The sequence below is a fragment of the Grampus griseus genome (genome assembly GCF_964374135.1).
Source record: "Grampus griseus genome assembly, chromosome: 19".
NCBI classification, from domain to species: domain Eukaryota; kingdom Metazoa; phylum Chordata; class Mammalia; order Artiodactyla; family Delphinidae; genus Grampus; species Grampus griseus.
In genome coordinates, this window is record NC_139013.1 from 45,779,343 (window position 1) to 45,793,735 (window position 14,393).

A 14,393-nucleotide genomic window follows, 5' to 3' on the forward strand; every position below is an offset into this window, starting at 1 on the left:
TTTGTGGAAAGGTCTGTGCTGGATAAAAGACAGGAACCACAAACTGTCAGTCAGCAGGGCAGCATCAATTGTTCCTCTCCAATGGGAGTCATGGCAACAGTCTATGTAGCCATCTGGCGGTATCTTCTCTCCAAATGACAGCTCAGGTGTGAGAAGACAACACTCCCAACAGGCACTGGAAGAGGCAGTTTTGGCTTAGAAACCTCAAGCCCCATCCGAGCCATTATCTGTTGAAACAGCCCTCTGGGCATAGTTTCCAGGATCCCTGCAAGGAACACACACACCCAGGTACAAGAATCACCACATTCAGGGAAACCTATAGTATGGCACCCCCAATGAGTATTTATAATTCATTTATAGTTCTCCCCAATCCATATAGAATTTACCAATCAGGGTCATTTTTATCTTAAGTAATACTGCCTTGAACCTTAGTTGGTATTTCACCCTTACTAGGTCACCAGGGAACTGAGCTACATAGTTAACAGGATTGAAATTCTCCTGAAGGGGAAAGAAAGGTTTTGTTAACTGTTTACTCACAGGGCTATTATGAGCTGCTATAAATGTTCCTTACATGTATAGACAGATACATAAGCATTTCTGTGCGGTAAGTACCTGGAAGTGAAAAGGCTGTATTATATACTATGCCTAAGTTCCGCTTTACTAAGTAATACCCAACAGCTTTCAAAGTAGTTACACTAATTTACATTATCACTATCAATATCTGAAAACTCCGTTATTCTAGTATATGTGCTGCCGAAACGATCACAAAAGCTCCCTTATTTTATATTCACAGTAATGCTTGGTATTAACACTGTCGGTCTTTTGAATTTTAGCAGTTCTAATGGTGAATGTAGATACTAGTATCTCACTCAGGTTTTAATTTCCATTTCCCTGATTATTAACGAGGATGAGCACCTTTCCATTTATTTGTAGATCATTCAAGTATCATCTTTAAGATATGGATGTTCAAGTATCTTACCCATTTTTCTTTTCTTTCTTTCTTTCTTTTTGTTTTTAATTAAGGGCTTAACCTAAATTTGTCCATCCAGTAGTTATATTGTATCTTAAGGAACAATTTCTATTTTTTAAAAATTCAATTTATTTAAACTAAAACAACAACAACAAAAACCAGCTCACCCATTTCTCCCACCTCTGGCAGCCACCAATCTGTTCTCTGTATCTATGAGCGTGGTGTTTTTTTTGTTTTGTTTTTAAGATTCCACATAAAAGAAAGATCGTATAGTATATGTCTTTGTCTGACTTATTTCAATAGCATAATGCCGTCGAGGTCCATACATGTTGTTTCAAGTGGCAAGATTTCCTTCCTTTTACGGCTGAATAATATTCCATTGTGTGTGTGTGTATGTATGCATATGTATACACACATTTTCTTAACCATTTAACACTTATATTGTTTCCATATCTTGGCTATTGTAAATAATGCTGCAATGAACATGAGGGTGCACATATCTTTCTGAGTTAGTGTTTTCATTATCTTCAGATAAATACCCAGAAGTGGATCATATGGTAGTTCTATTTTTAACTTTTTGAGGAAACTCCACACTGCAGTGGCTGTATCAATTTGCATTCCCACCAATAGTACACAAAGGTTCCCTTTTCTCCACCTCCTCACCAATACTTGTTATTTCTAGTCCTTTTGATGACAGCCATTCTAACGGGTTTGTGGTGACATCTCGTGATTTGGTTTCTCTGATGATTATCTTTTCACGTACTTATTGGTCATCTGTATGTCTTTTTTCGAAAAGTGTTTATACAGATCTTCTATTCATTCTTTAATTGGGTTTTTTTGTTTGTTTGTATGAGTTCTTTATACATTTTGGATGTTAGCCCCTTATCTGATATTTGATTTGCAAATATTTTCTCCCATTCAGTAGGCTGCCTTTTAATTTTCTTGGTTGTTTCCTTTGCTGTGCAGAAGCTTTTTAGTCTGATATAGCCTCGCCTTATTTTTGCTTTTGGTGTCACATTCAAAAAACCATCACCAAGACCTATGAAAGAGCTTACCACCTTTTTTTCCCTAAGAGTTTTATGGTCTCAGGTCTTGAGTTAATTTCTGTGTCTGGTGTAAGGCAGTGGTCCACTTTTCTCAATACCAGTTACTGAAGAGACTGTTCTCTTCCCCACTACATATTCTTGGCTCCTTTGTTGTAAACTAACTGACATATACGCATGGGTTTTTTTCTGGGATCTATATTCTGTTCCACCGATCTATGTGTCTATTTTTATGCCAATACCATATTGTTTTAATTACTATAGCTTTGTAATATAGTTTGAAATCAGGGCGTGTGATGCCTTCAGCTTCCTTCTTCTTTCTCACGATTGCTTTGGCTATCTGGGGTCTTTTACGGTTCCAAACAAATTTTAGGATTGTTTGTTCTATTTCTGTGAAAAATGTCATTGGAATTTTGATAGGAATTGCACAGAATCTGTATATTGCTTTGAGTAGTATGAACATTTTAACAATACTAATTCCACCAACCCATGAGCATGGAATATCTTTTCATTTATTTATGTCTTCTTCAATTTCTTTCAGTACTGTCTTGTAGTTTTCAATATACACGTCGTCTTTCACCTCCTTGATTAAATTTATCTTCTCCATTTTTCTATTCTGTTGTCTTTTCTTTCTTTTTTTTTAAAATTTATTTTATCTATTTTATTTTTGGCTGCGTTGGGTCTTTGTTGTTGTGCACGGGCTTTCTCTAGTTGCGGTGAGCAGAGGCTACTCTTTGTTGCGGTGTGCGGTCTTCTCATGGCAGTGGCTTCTCTTGTTGCAGAGCACGGGCTCTAGGTGCATGGACTTCAGTAGTTGTGGCTCGCAGGCTCTAGAGCACAGGCTCAGTGGTTGTGGCGCATGGGCTTAGTTGCTCCACAGCATGTGGGATCTTCCCAGACCAGGGCTCAAACCCGTGTCCCCTGCATTGGCAGGGGGATTCTTTTCTTTTTTTAATAGTTAAGACTTTTTAATATTTATTTTATTTATTATCTTGTATTTTTGGCTGCGTTGGGTCTTCATTACTGCATGCAGGCCTTCTCCAGTTGTGGTGAGCAGGGGCCACTCCTCACTGGGGTGCGCAGGCCTCTCACCGCGGTGGCCCCTCCTGCCATGGAGCACGGGCTCCAGACCTGCAGGCTCAGTAGTTGTGGCTCACGGGCTCTAGAAAGCAGGCTCAGCAGTTGTGGCACACAGGCCCCGCTGCTCTGCAGCATGCGGGATCTTCCCAGACCAGGGCTCGAACCCATGTCCCCCTGCGCTGGCAGGCGGATTCTTAACCACTGCACCACCAGGGAAGCCCTATTGTCTTTTCTTTATTGCTTTGTATGAATTCTTCATATATTCTGCACGTACTGTCAGATAAGGATTAAAATATTTTTTCCTTCTCTATGGCTTGTCTTTTCACACTCTTAACACTATATTTAATGAAACAAACTTTAATATAATCTGATTTATCAATCTTTTGCTTTTGCTTACTGCTTTTTGTTTCCCATTTATTAAATCTTTGCTTATCCCACATAGTCTCTTATGTTATCTTCTAGAAGTTTTATTATTATACTTTTCACCTTTAGATCTATAATGCATCTAGAATAGATTTCTGTGAATGGTGTGCAGTAAGGATTAAGATTTTTTTATTCGAGTGTCTATCTATATATGAGTCTGTTTTTGGACTCATTCTGTTTCACTGGTCTACTTGTTGACCCCTGTGCCTCTGCCACACTGCCTTAATTACTGCTACTTTAAGTCTTCAATCAGGTGGTGAAATTCTCTCTGCTTGGTTCTTTTCAAGACTTTTGGCTATTATTGGTCAAAACTGTGTTCCCATGTAAATTTTAGAATCAGCTTACTATTTTTTGAAACAACAAAAATGGGATCGTACAGAATCTGTAATTTGGTAAGAGCTGACGTCTTTATAATATTGAGTCTTCCAACTCACTAGCATAGTATATATTAATATATCTCTTCATTTATTTAGGTGTTCAAATTTCTCTGAGTAATATTTTATAGTTATCTGTAGAGATGTCTTACATACTTTTGTTAGATTTATTCTTATGTATTTGATGCTTTATATGCTATTTTAAATAGTTTTACTTTTAAATTCACTTGGCTTCCCTGGTGGCAGAGTGGTTAAGAATCCGTCTGCCAATGCAGGGGACACGGGTTTGAGCCCTGGTCAGGGAAGATCCCACATGCCGCGGACCAACTAAGCCTGTGTGCCACAACTACTGAGCCTGCGCTCTAGAGCCCGCGTGCCACAACTACTGAAGCCCACACACGTAGAGCCCGTGCTCCGCAACGAGAGAAGCCACAGCAATGAGAAACCCGCGTGCCGCAACGAAGAGTAGCTCCTGCTTGCTGCAACTACAGAAAGCCCACGTGCAGCAATGAAGACCCAACACAGTCAAAAATAAATAAATAAATAAATTTATAAAAATAAAATAAAAACTTTAATGGGAAAAATTATAATGCATTCCATCCCAACCCAAGTGTATTAGTTTGGTAGGGCTGCTGTAACAAAATACCATAAACTGGGTGGCTTAAACAATAAAAATTTATTTGCTCACAAATCTGGAGGGTAGAAGTCTGAGATCAAGGTGTCAGTAGTACCAATTTCTTCTGCGGGCTCTCATCTTGACTTGTAGATGTCCATATTCTCCTGTGTCTGTGCCCTAATCTCTCTTTATTAGGACATCAATCTTTCCGTTTTCTGTATACTATTTGTCCCCATTTTCAGCAGTGTAATATCCTTTGGAGATCAGCTTCTTTCTCCACCCCTCTGGAGCTTCTTTCTGGGCTTCCTCTCTGTCAGATTCAGTCTATTAATAGATTTTTGAGGATTTTTCCTAATCTTTTGCTTAATAAATAATGCCATAATAATGCCATAACAAATATCATTTTAAGTTGACTGCTTTATAAAGAAGTTTTTCTTATTTATATTCCTATCCATAGGCTAGAGCAGAGTTTAGCAAACTTTTCCCACAAGGGCCAGAAAGTAAATTTTTTAGGCTTTCAGGAAACTATAGTCACTGTTGTGACTACTCAACCTTGCCATTATAACATGGTAAGCAGCTACAGTATGTAAGTGAATGAGTGTGGCTGTGTTCCAATAAAACTTTATGCATAAAAACAGGCAGTGGTCTGGATTTGGCCAATGGGTAGCCATTGACTGGTGGGCTAGAGAATGCTTAAATCTTCATATGCTTGTCAATACTGTATATTTATCAAATTTTTAATATTTGTTAATCAGATAGATAAAAACAGTGCACTCACTTTTCTTTTAATTTTCACACTTTATGAAAGAATTGAAATTTTTGTTGTTTACTGGACATCTTTTTCTTTCCCTGTGAATAGTCTATTTATGTCTGTTTTCTATGTTTATTAACAGCACTTTCTATTAAAGAATGTAGTCCTTTTCATCTGCACTGCAAATATTTTTTCATAATTTACATAATATTTTTGAGGAAAAAACCCTCAAATCTCTTTTTTGAGTTTTTTTTTTAAAGATTTTTTTTTCTTTGATGTGGACCATTTTTAAAGTTGTTATTGAATTTGTTACAATATTGCTCTGTTTTATGTTTTATGCTTTGGTTTTTTGGCCACAAGGCATGTGGGATCTTAGCTCCCAACCAGGGATTGAACCTTCACCCCCTGCATTGGAAGGTGAAGTCTTTACCACCAGGGAAGTCCCCTTTTCTGAGGTTTTAATGCAATCAGATTTATAAATCTTTTTTTTTCTTTAAATATTTTTTGAGGTTGTATCATGTTTTAAAAACCCTACCCTCTGTTCATGTTTTCTTCTACTACTCCTGTGGTTTTATTTTTACTTTAAATCTCTGACCTATCTAGACCTTCTGTAGAATAAGTAGTCAACTTAGGCAGCCAACCTGCTTCTCTATTCTTGCAGTCTCCCATTCAAACTATCAAATAATGTGGACACAGAGTGATTTCAGATATATAACTACTCCTCTTTTGAGACACAACTCAAGTATAATCTCCACTATTAAGTGTTTCCTGACATCAACCCACCTGGGCAAAATTCACTCTTGTGTCCCCATTGTACTCTCACAAGTTTCTGCCGAAGCACCTGGTACTTTTTGCACAGATTTGATTTCACGTCACTCTCCTTTTAATGTCAGACTGTATGTAATATGGGGAGATATATAGACACTGAATGTATTACAAATATATATACGACACATATATATGACATTGAATGTATTAATCGTAGTTATCTCTGGAGTTCTTATCTGCTAACTCTAATATATGTCTCTATCTTCAAGATGCTTATTTGTGTGTCTTTAATTTCTACCACAGTGTTTGGCACACAGTAGATGACTGTATGATGACTAAATGAAACCACTTTAAAATACAAAACTCTACAATTGTAAGCCTGACATGCAAAGAAACAATTTCATATGGTAGCTGTAACTGAAGAAAAATTTAAACTTAAGTATATTAATATTATTTGGCAGAGCCTACTGATTTCGACAATAGAGGAGTGAGTAGGTGTAGATTTACCATAAATGAGGTTAATCACCCTCTTGTTAAGATTAAGTGAATTTAAGAAAACATTATGCTTCCCAGAACAACAGGAAAAGCATCCCGATATCTATCATCATATATATAAAGCACGTAAGGTGAATTATGGAAAATCCATACTTACATGATTGCAGTCTGAAGAAATTTCATTTTCAGGCTAAAAGGAAAAAAAAGAAGAGATGATGTTAAAAAAAATATCCTCTCAAGTTTTCAAACACCACCAAAATAAACTCAAAACAAGAAATCTGAATATTCAACTGAATATAATACTTCAATATGAGGAGTAAAATGGGGCTTATACATCTTTTAGATTGCTGAGGAGAAATATACCAGAAAAGGATGAGACACAGTCCCTTCCCAGTCAATGGTACAATCTGGAAATCGGGAAAATGGAGAAGGATGTACTAAAGACATAAAGCAAGAGTGACAGAAGGATCCTTACATAATACTTCATAATTCTGAAAGCTGAAGAGGATCAGGCACAATACAGGTGCCCTCGCTTTAAAGAAAGTTAGATATCTGGAAAAAAGAAGGCTTATTAAAGAGGGCAAAAAAGGTCTGACAATGACTTAAAAATTAGTCTCACATGTCACCATTAGGGGAAGTGAGGTGGTGGGTACGTGGGACCTCTACGTCTATGTTTGTAACTTCTTATGAGTCTATAATCTTGCAGGTCTATGATTAAAAATACAAAGTTTCAAAAAACAGAAATTATTTATATATTCCCATGAATACATTTGCTCATAAAGCCAGGTACATATAACAGAGATAAAATGAACTTTCAATTCTGTGACAAAAAAGTAGACTAGGTTAGGCCTTATATTGAATACCTTTGCCATACACTTCTCCTTTAATTTCCTTGTTCATACCGTTAAAGGAGATACAATTGTCATAATGTACGCCATAATAAAGCACTATTTCCTTTGAGATTCCGTAGTACTCCAACCTGCTCAAACAAAGTAAATTGCGTCCCCTCTATGAAATATTCCTGACATAGGCTGTTAAAAGATGCCACTTTCAAAATAAAAAGATTCTCCCTATTCAAGGATAGAAATTCTCCCTATTCAAGGATAGAAATAAGGCAATACAGAAAACAGTAAATATTAACAAATTAAGCAGACACACCTAGCAACACTTTAGGAAGAAAAAGGACTCCAGGGAACTATTCATTCCACTACATTATTTAGCAGGCATTAATTCTAATGTACAAACTCATTTTTGTACTTTCTTATAAAATATTATATTAAAATTGACTTTAATTAGATTGCTAGGCCATCGTGAGATTATAACACACCACTTCTGAACTTTCTCCTTCCTTGTCTAAGTAAGAATAGATATTTTAATGTCTTTCTGAAGTGTCTTCCTAAATCTCAGAAGTCAGCCTCCATACTATGAGTTAATCTAGCTTAACTCTGTTCCCTTCACTGAAATTCCAAGTGCTTAACTTATAGCCCTTAACAGTTTATTTGCAAGAATACTTTATTTTGTACAAGCAGTTTTCTACCTTATCCCCTTTTAATCTATCCTTTCAATTTTTTCCAATCAGTAATTCTAGCTCTTTCTCAAAGCACAGACGGCAATTAATACCATTAGCATTTCTACTTGTGTTCATTTCTATTAAATGATAACTTTGGATTAAAGGGGCATTCTTGAAAGAAATTCAGAGCATTGGAGAATCTTCAAAGTAAAGTAGTCAAAGAAGATTTAAGTTACCCATGGAAAAAAAGCATTGCCATGTTTTCAGTCCATAGGACTTAAATCAGCAAATTAATGAGTGTTTTAACGTCTTACTTTCCTACAGTGATAGAATGGATTATTTCCCCCAGTTTTCTACTTTTCTTTAATACGATTTGATATCCAGATCCTTCGCCCTGTAACTCTGCATAGTCTCCTGCTGTGGAATGAGTATATACCCTGCTCCACTGATGTTAGGTTAGGCCACTGACTTGCTTTGGCCAATGGGATTTTAGCAGGCATAATATGAGAAGAGGCTTTAAATGTGCTTGGGTGGTTTGGCTTGTACTCTCGCACTCCTGACATTCCCGATGCGAACAACACGTACAGAGAACTGCTAGTACAAGGAAAAGGAGAGACGTAGAGCAGACCTAAACCTAACCCGCAGCCCAGCGCACAGCCACCCCAACTGACGTGCGCAGCCATGAGCAAGAAGAATAAATATTTGTCATTATAAGCCCTTGAAATTTTGAGGGTGTTTGTAATGAAAAAAATGACTAATAAGCCCATCAGGCAAATGAAATAAGAAAAATCTCAAAACCTTTAAGTTGTAATTGGTAACTGCAATGGTTTAATTTAGTGAATTATATTAGTAAGTACAGAATACTACACCTTCTATGAAGGAATGACACAGTCCACAGAGACATAAGTGAACTGCAAATGTGGAGGTCAGTGTTTGGTTTTCATCTCTCTCGCTGTATCAATTTGCAATTGACAATAAACTGGCTTATTTTTTTCCTTTCTAGATTTAGTTTTTCTACCCACAGAGAGAAGACAATATAGGAGTGCCATGAGAACAAGGTTATGATGTTAAGCCACTGAGACTCACTGAACTGAACAGCTATAAAGAATTTCTCAGTGTAATTATGAATAATTACTCTTATAAATTTAAAAGAGCCTTTAGAATCAAAGGACAAAGTAGTGGTTCAGAGGAACAGAAAAGAGGCTTGCAGAATATAAAATATAAAGTAGTATACCCAAACAGGGGGAACATGAATAATGCCAGCACAAACTAACTTCAGAGAAAGTATAAAGAGAAAATGCTATGGTTTGGCACTCAGCCATTTGATAAGAAACTAAAAGACAGAAATTTCAAGGAACAGAAACAAACATGGGTGCTGACACAGGTCTGGTTCTGAGCCTACACCATGGCCATGAGGTCCCAATCAAGTCACCTCATCAGACGTTATCTATTTCTGCAAATCTGTAAATGCAGATAGGCTTGATGATCTTTAATCTTAGAATAAGAATAGTATGAGGACTAACACCAGAATTACTAAGGTGAAAAAAGGCTGAGGATTTTTTCCTTTTATTAACAATCAGTGAAATAATACTCTGAAATGATCCCAAGAAATCAATCAACAAGTAAAAACTGAATAATTATGAACTACCCAAAACTGTGCTAGGCATTGTTGTGGGATACAGAAGAAAGGTAAGACACAAATTGTCCCTAACCTCAGGTAGTTTACAATCCAGTTATAGAAATAAAATGGTGAAATCAAGCAAGTAAGCAAGAGCAGGGACTTGAGCTAGGCCTGAAGGTTTAGACAGAAGAATGATTTCCAAAGGGGATGCAAGTTAGATGATCCCCTGGGACTCAGGAAGAAAATAATGGACCTCTCTTTTTTGAAAAGCTCATGCTTTAATTTATACTTTAATGTTTTTACAATATATGTTAGAATAATTAATATTTTATGAATATATATCTACTAGAGTATGCTTAGTAATTTTTTCAAATGATAAGAACATGATCAAGATAGAAAACTGAGAGTTGAAACCTTTCTTCTCACCAGTTTAGGAGTCCTACCCCCATCCCTACCCCTTCAAATCAGAGGCAAAGCAAAGGTTCCTAGCTGTGGAAGCAGTAAATTAGAAGCTAAGCTTTGCCACATTATTAGCTGCTCTCTATTACTCTGGAGATAGAAATCTGGACTTTGAAAAGACTCTTACATCAAGTGTTTCCTCTTTGGAATTAAAATAATTGTCTTCTTAACAACAGAAAACTGGGAGGAGAATATTTTATGAAAAGCCTCACAAATAACTTTGTTAAATTAATGATCAAATTTTGGAAAAGAGACTGCTGAAGTTACCTATATTAATATCAAAAAAGAAATGATTATGAATAGAGGAAAGAGAAAAAAGAAGAAAATGTGAAGCATCCCCCCAACCAAACACAGCAGTGACTAAAATAGAGAAGGAACTCAGTTAATGCTGAATGAATGATGCAGCAATAGCACTGTAGGAGAGACAAGCCCTAAGTACTTGGAGACACCTGCCTGACTCCAATAAAGAATCTGATGAGGGCTTCCCTGGTGGCCCAGTGGTTGAGAGTCCGCCTGCTGATGCAGGGGCCGTGGGTTCGTGCCCTGGTCTGGGAGGATCCCACGTGACGCGGAGTGGCTGGGCCCATGGGCCATGGCCGCTGGGCCTGCGCGTCCGGAGCCTGTGCTCCGCAACGGGGGAGGCCACAGCAGTGAGAGGCCTGTGTACCGCAAAAAAAAAAAAAACAGGGGCAAAATCAAGAATGGTGTACTAGGAGGACGCAGAATTCACGTCTCCTCACAACTAGGGCACCTACCAGGCACTGGTGGGGGACCACGGACACCTAAGGGGACAGGAGGAGCCCCTAGTGACTGGGTAGGACGTGGGGTGTGGGGGTAGTGAAGGGGGAGGAGAAGTGGAGGCGGGATGGGACTGGCGCCCCTGAGGGGTGGCTGTGGGAGGGGAAGGTATCCCACGCCCGAAAGGGGAAATTGGGGAACCATTGGGACGGCAGAGGATCAAAAGGGAGCATGGCCAGGTTTACCATGCCCACGTGGGCCCCTGGGAGACTGCTGAAGACCCAGGCCTGATCCTCTGCCCACAGAGGCCCCCTCCAGCTGTGCAGGTCCTGAGGGAGTAGGAGGAAGGCAAGGCGGAGTAAAAGTAAAGGCCAGACCTCCAGGACCGGCACCCCTGAGGGGCGGCTGGGGGAGGTGAGGAGCTCCTACACCAAGCGGTACCCACCCCCGTTAGGGGGCGAGAACCTGGGAGAGAAGGTGGGGGAGGGGCGCAGAGAAACAGAAGGGAACGTGGCCAGTGCGTCCCCTGTCCACTTAGGCACCGGGAAGACTGTTGGGCTCCCGGGCCTAGTCCTCTGTCCTCAGAGCCTCCCTCCTGTGCACAGAGCCCAATCCCCGCCCCTACACCCCCACCCCGGGCCCCACCTCTACACTGGGAGACCCCGTCCAATGAGCTGGACCTAAACCCCACCCACACACCCTCACTCAGGGCCCTACCTCCAAACTCTGGAACCCCACACTCCAGAGGCCCTCCTTTGGATGTGCTGCCTCTCCCCTTCTCCAGGTCCTAAGCAGAGGCCCCACCCCACGCTGCAACGTGCCCGCCTAGGCCCCACTTCATGCTCAAACATGCCCCCCCCCCGCCCCGACACCTGCCTAGGCCCCGCCCCACCCAAAACCCCACCCCTGCCTAAGTTCCACCTGCTCCTAAACTCCACCCCCATAGCCAAGGCTTTTTTCTTTATTTTTTTCCTTTTCTTTTTTCCTCTTTTAGATTGGGGTTCTGTTTTACCTTGTTGATTCATTGTTGTTGATTCTTTTATATTTTTATTTTTCCTAATAAATCTTTTATTTTTCTAATTTTATTTTATTTTTTATACTTTGTTAGTGATCTCTCCTTTTGGCTTGTTGCCCTCCCCCCTCTTTCTTTTCTTTTTCCTGCTGTGGTTTTATTTTACCTTACTGCAGTTGTTTCAATTATAGTTTTATTTTTCCTAATATATTTTTTATCCTTCTAATTTTATTTTGTTTCTTATTCTTTGATATTGTACAGCTCTTTTTTTTCTTTCTTTCTTCGTTTTTTTTTTTTCTTTCACCACGCCACGAAACTTGCAGGATCTTGGTTCCCAGGCCGGAGGTTGTGTATGAGCTCCTGTGGTGGGAGCTCCGAGTCCAAACTACTAGACTAATAGAGAACCTCAGACCCCAGGGAATATCAACTGGAGTGAGGCTTCCCGGAGGTCCTCATCTCAGCACCAAGATCCAGCTCTATCTAACTGCCTGCAAACTGGAGTGCTAGATGTCTCAGGCCAAACAACCAGTAAGACAGGACTATAGTACCACCCATCAAACAAACAAGAAAAAAGAAATGACAAAAAAAATATGTTACAGACGAAGGAGCAAGGTAAAAACCTACAAGACCAAATAAATGAAGACGAACAAGGTAATCTACCTGAAAAAGAATGCAGACTAATGATAGTAAAGATGATCCAAAATCTTGGAAACAGAATGGAGAAAATACAAGAAAAATTTAACAAGGATCTAGAAGAACTAAAGAGCAAACAAACAGTGATGAACAACACAGTTACTGAAATCAAAAATACTCTAGAAGGAATCAATAGCAGAATAACTGAGGCAGAAGGACAGATAAGTGAGCTGGAAGATAAAATGGTGGAAATAACTGCCAGGGAACAAAATAAAGAAAAAAGAATGAAAAGAGTTGAGGACAATCTCAGAGACCTCTGGGACAACATTAAACGCACCAACATTCGAATTATAGGGGTCCCAGGAGAAGACAAGAAAAAGAAGGGGTCTGAGAAAGTATTTGAAGAGATTATAGCTGAAAACATCCTGAACATGGGAAAGGAAATAGTGAATCAAGTCCAGGAAGCATAGGGACTACCATACAGGATAAACCCAAAGAGAAACACACAGAGATACATATTAATCAAACTGTCAAAAATTAAATACAACAGGCTTCCCTGGTGGCTCAGTGGTTAAGAATCTGCCTGCCAATGCAGGGGACACGGGTTCAAGCCCTGGTCTGGGAAGATCCCACATGACGCGAAGCAACTAAGCCCATACGCCACAACTACCGAGCCTGTGCTCTAGAGCCCACGGGCCACAACTACTGAAGCCCGCGTGCCTAGAGCCCGAGCTCGGCAGCAAGAGAGGCCACTACAATGAGAAGGCTGCACAGTGCAACGAAGAGTAGCCCCCGCTCACCGCAACTAGAGAAAGCCCGTGTGCAGCAACGAAGACCCAATGCAGCCAAAAATAAATAAATAAGATAAACTTATTTTAAAAATTAAATACAAAGAAAAAATATTAAAAGCAGCAAGGGAAAAGCAACAAATAACATACAAGGGAATCCCCATAAGGTTAACAGCTGATTTTTTTAGCAGAAACTCTGCAAGCCAGAAGGGAGTGGCAGGACATATTTAAAGTGATGAATGGGAAAAACCTACAACCATGATTACTCTACCCAGCAAGGATCTCATTCAGATTTGACAGAGAAATTAAAACCTTTACAGACAAGCAAAAGCTAAGAGAATTCAGCACCACCAAACCAGCTTTACAACAAATGCTAAAGGAACTTCTCTAGGCAGGAAACACAAGAGAATGAAAAGACCTACAACAACCAACCAAAAACAATTAAGAAAATGGTAATAGGAACATACATATTAATAATTACCTTAAATGTAAACGGATTAAATGCTCCAACCAAAAGACACAGACTGGCTGAATGGATACAAAAACAAGACCCATACATATGCTGTCTACAAGACACCACTTCAGACCCAGGGACACATACAGACTGAAAGTGAGGGGATGGAAAAAGTTTCCATGCAAATGGAAATCAAAAGAAAGCTGGAGTAGCAATACTCATATCTGACAAAATAGACTTTAAAATAAAGACTATTACAAGAGACAAAAAAGGACACTACATAATGATCAAGGGATCAATCCAACAAGAAGATATAACAACTGTAAATATTTATGCACCCAACATAGGAGCACCTCAATACATAAGGCAAATGCTAATAACAGCCATAAAAGGGGAAATGGACAGTAACAAAATAATAGTAGGGGACTTTAAGTGGGGACACCCCACTTTCACCAATGGACAGATCATCCAAAATGAAAATAAATAAGGAAACACAAGCTTTAAATGACACATTAAACAAGATGGACTTAATTGATATTTATAGTACATTCCATCCAAAAACAACAGAATACACTTTCTTCTCAAGTGCTCATGGAACATTCTCCAGGATAGACCATATCTTGGGTCACAAATCAAGCCTTGGTAAATTTAAGAAAAC

General features: G+C 39.2%; 1 protein-coding gene across 2 annotated transcripts in view; it reads right to left on the reverse strand.

The window, feature by feature from the left end:
* The window catches only part of GLG1 (golgi glycoprotein 1), a gene marked incomplete at its 5' end in the record, with an annotated part of 148,516 nt that overhangs the window by 58,970 nt on the left and 75,153 nt on the right, over positions 1–14,393 (reverse strand). For both annotated transcript variants that reach the window (XM_082676241.1, XM_082676240.1), the window contains one exon: positions 6,678–6,710. In XM_082676241.1, the coding sequence (XP_082532367.1) occupies positions 6,678–6,710 (33 nt within the window). The remainder of the gene's footprint in view (positions 1–6,677; positions 6,711–14,393) is intronic.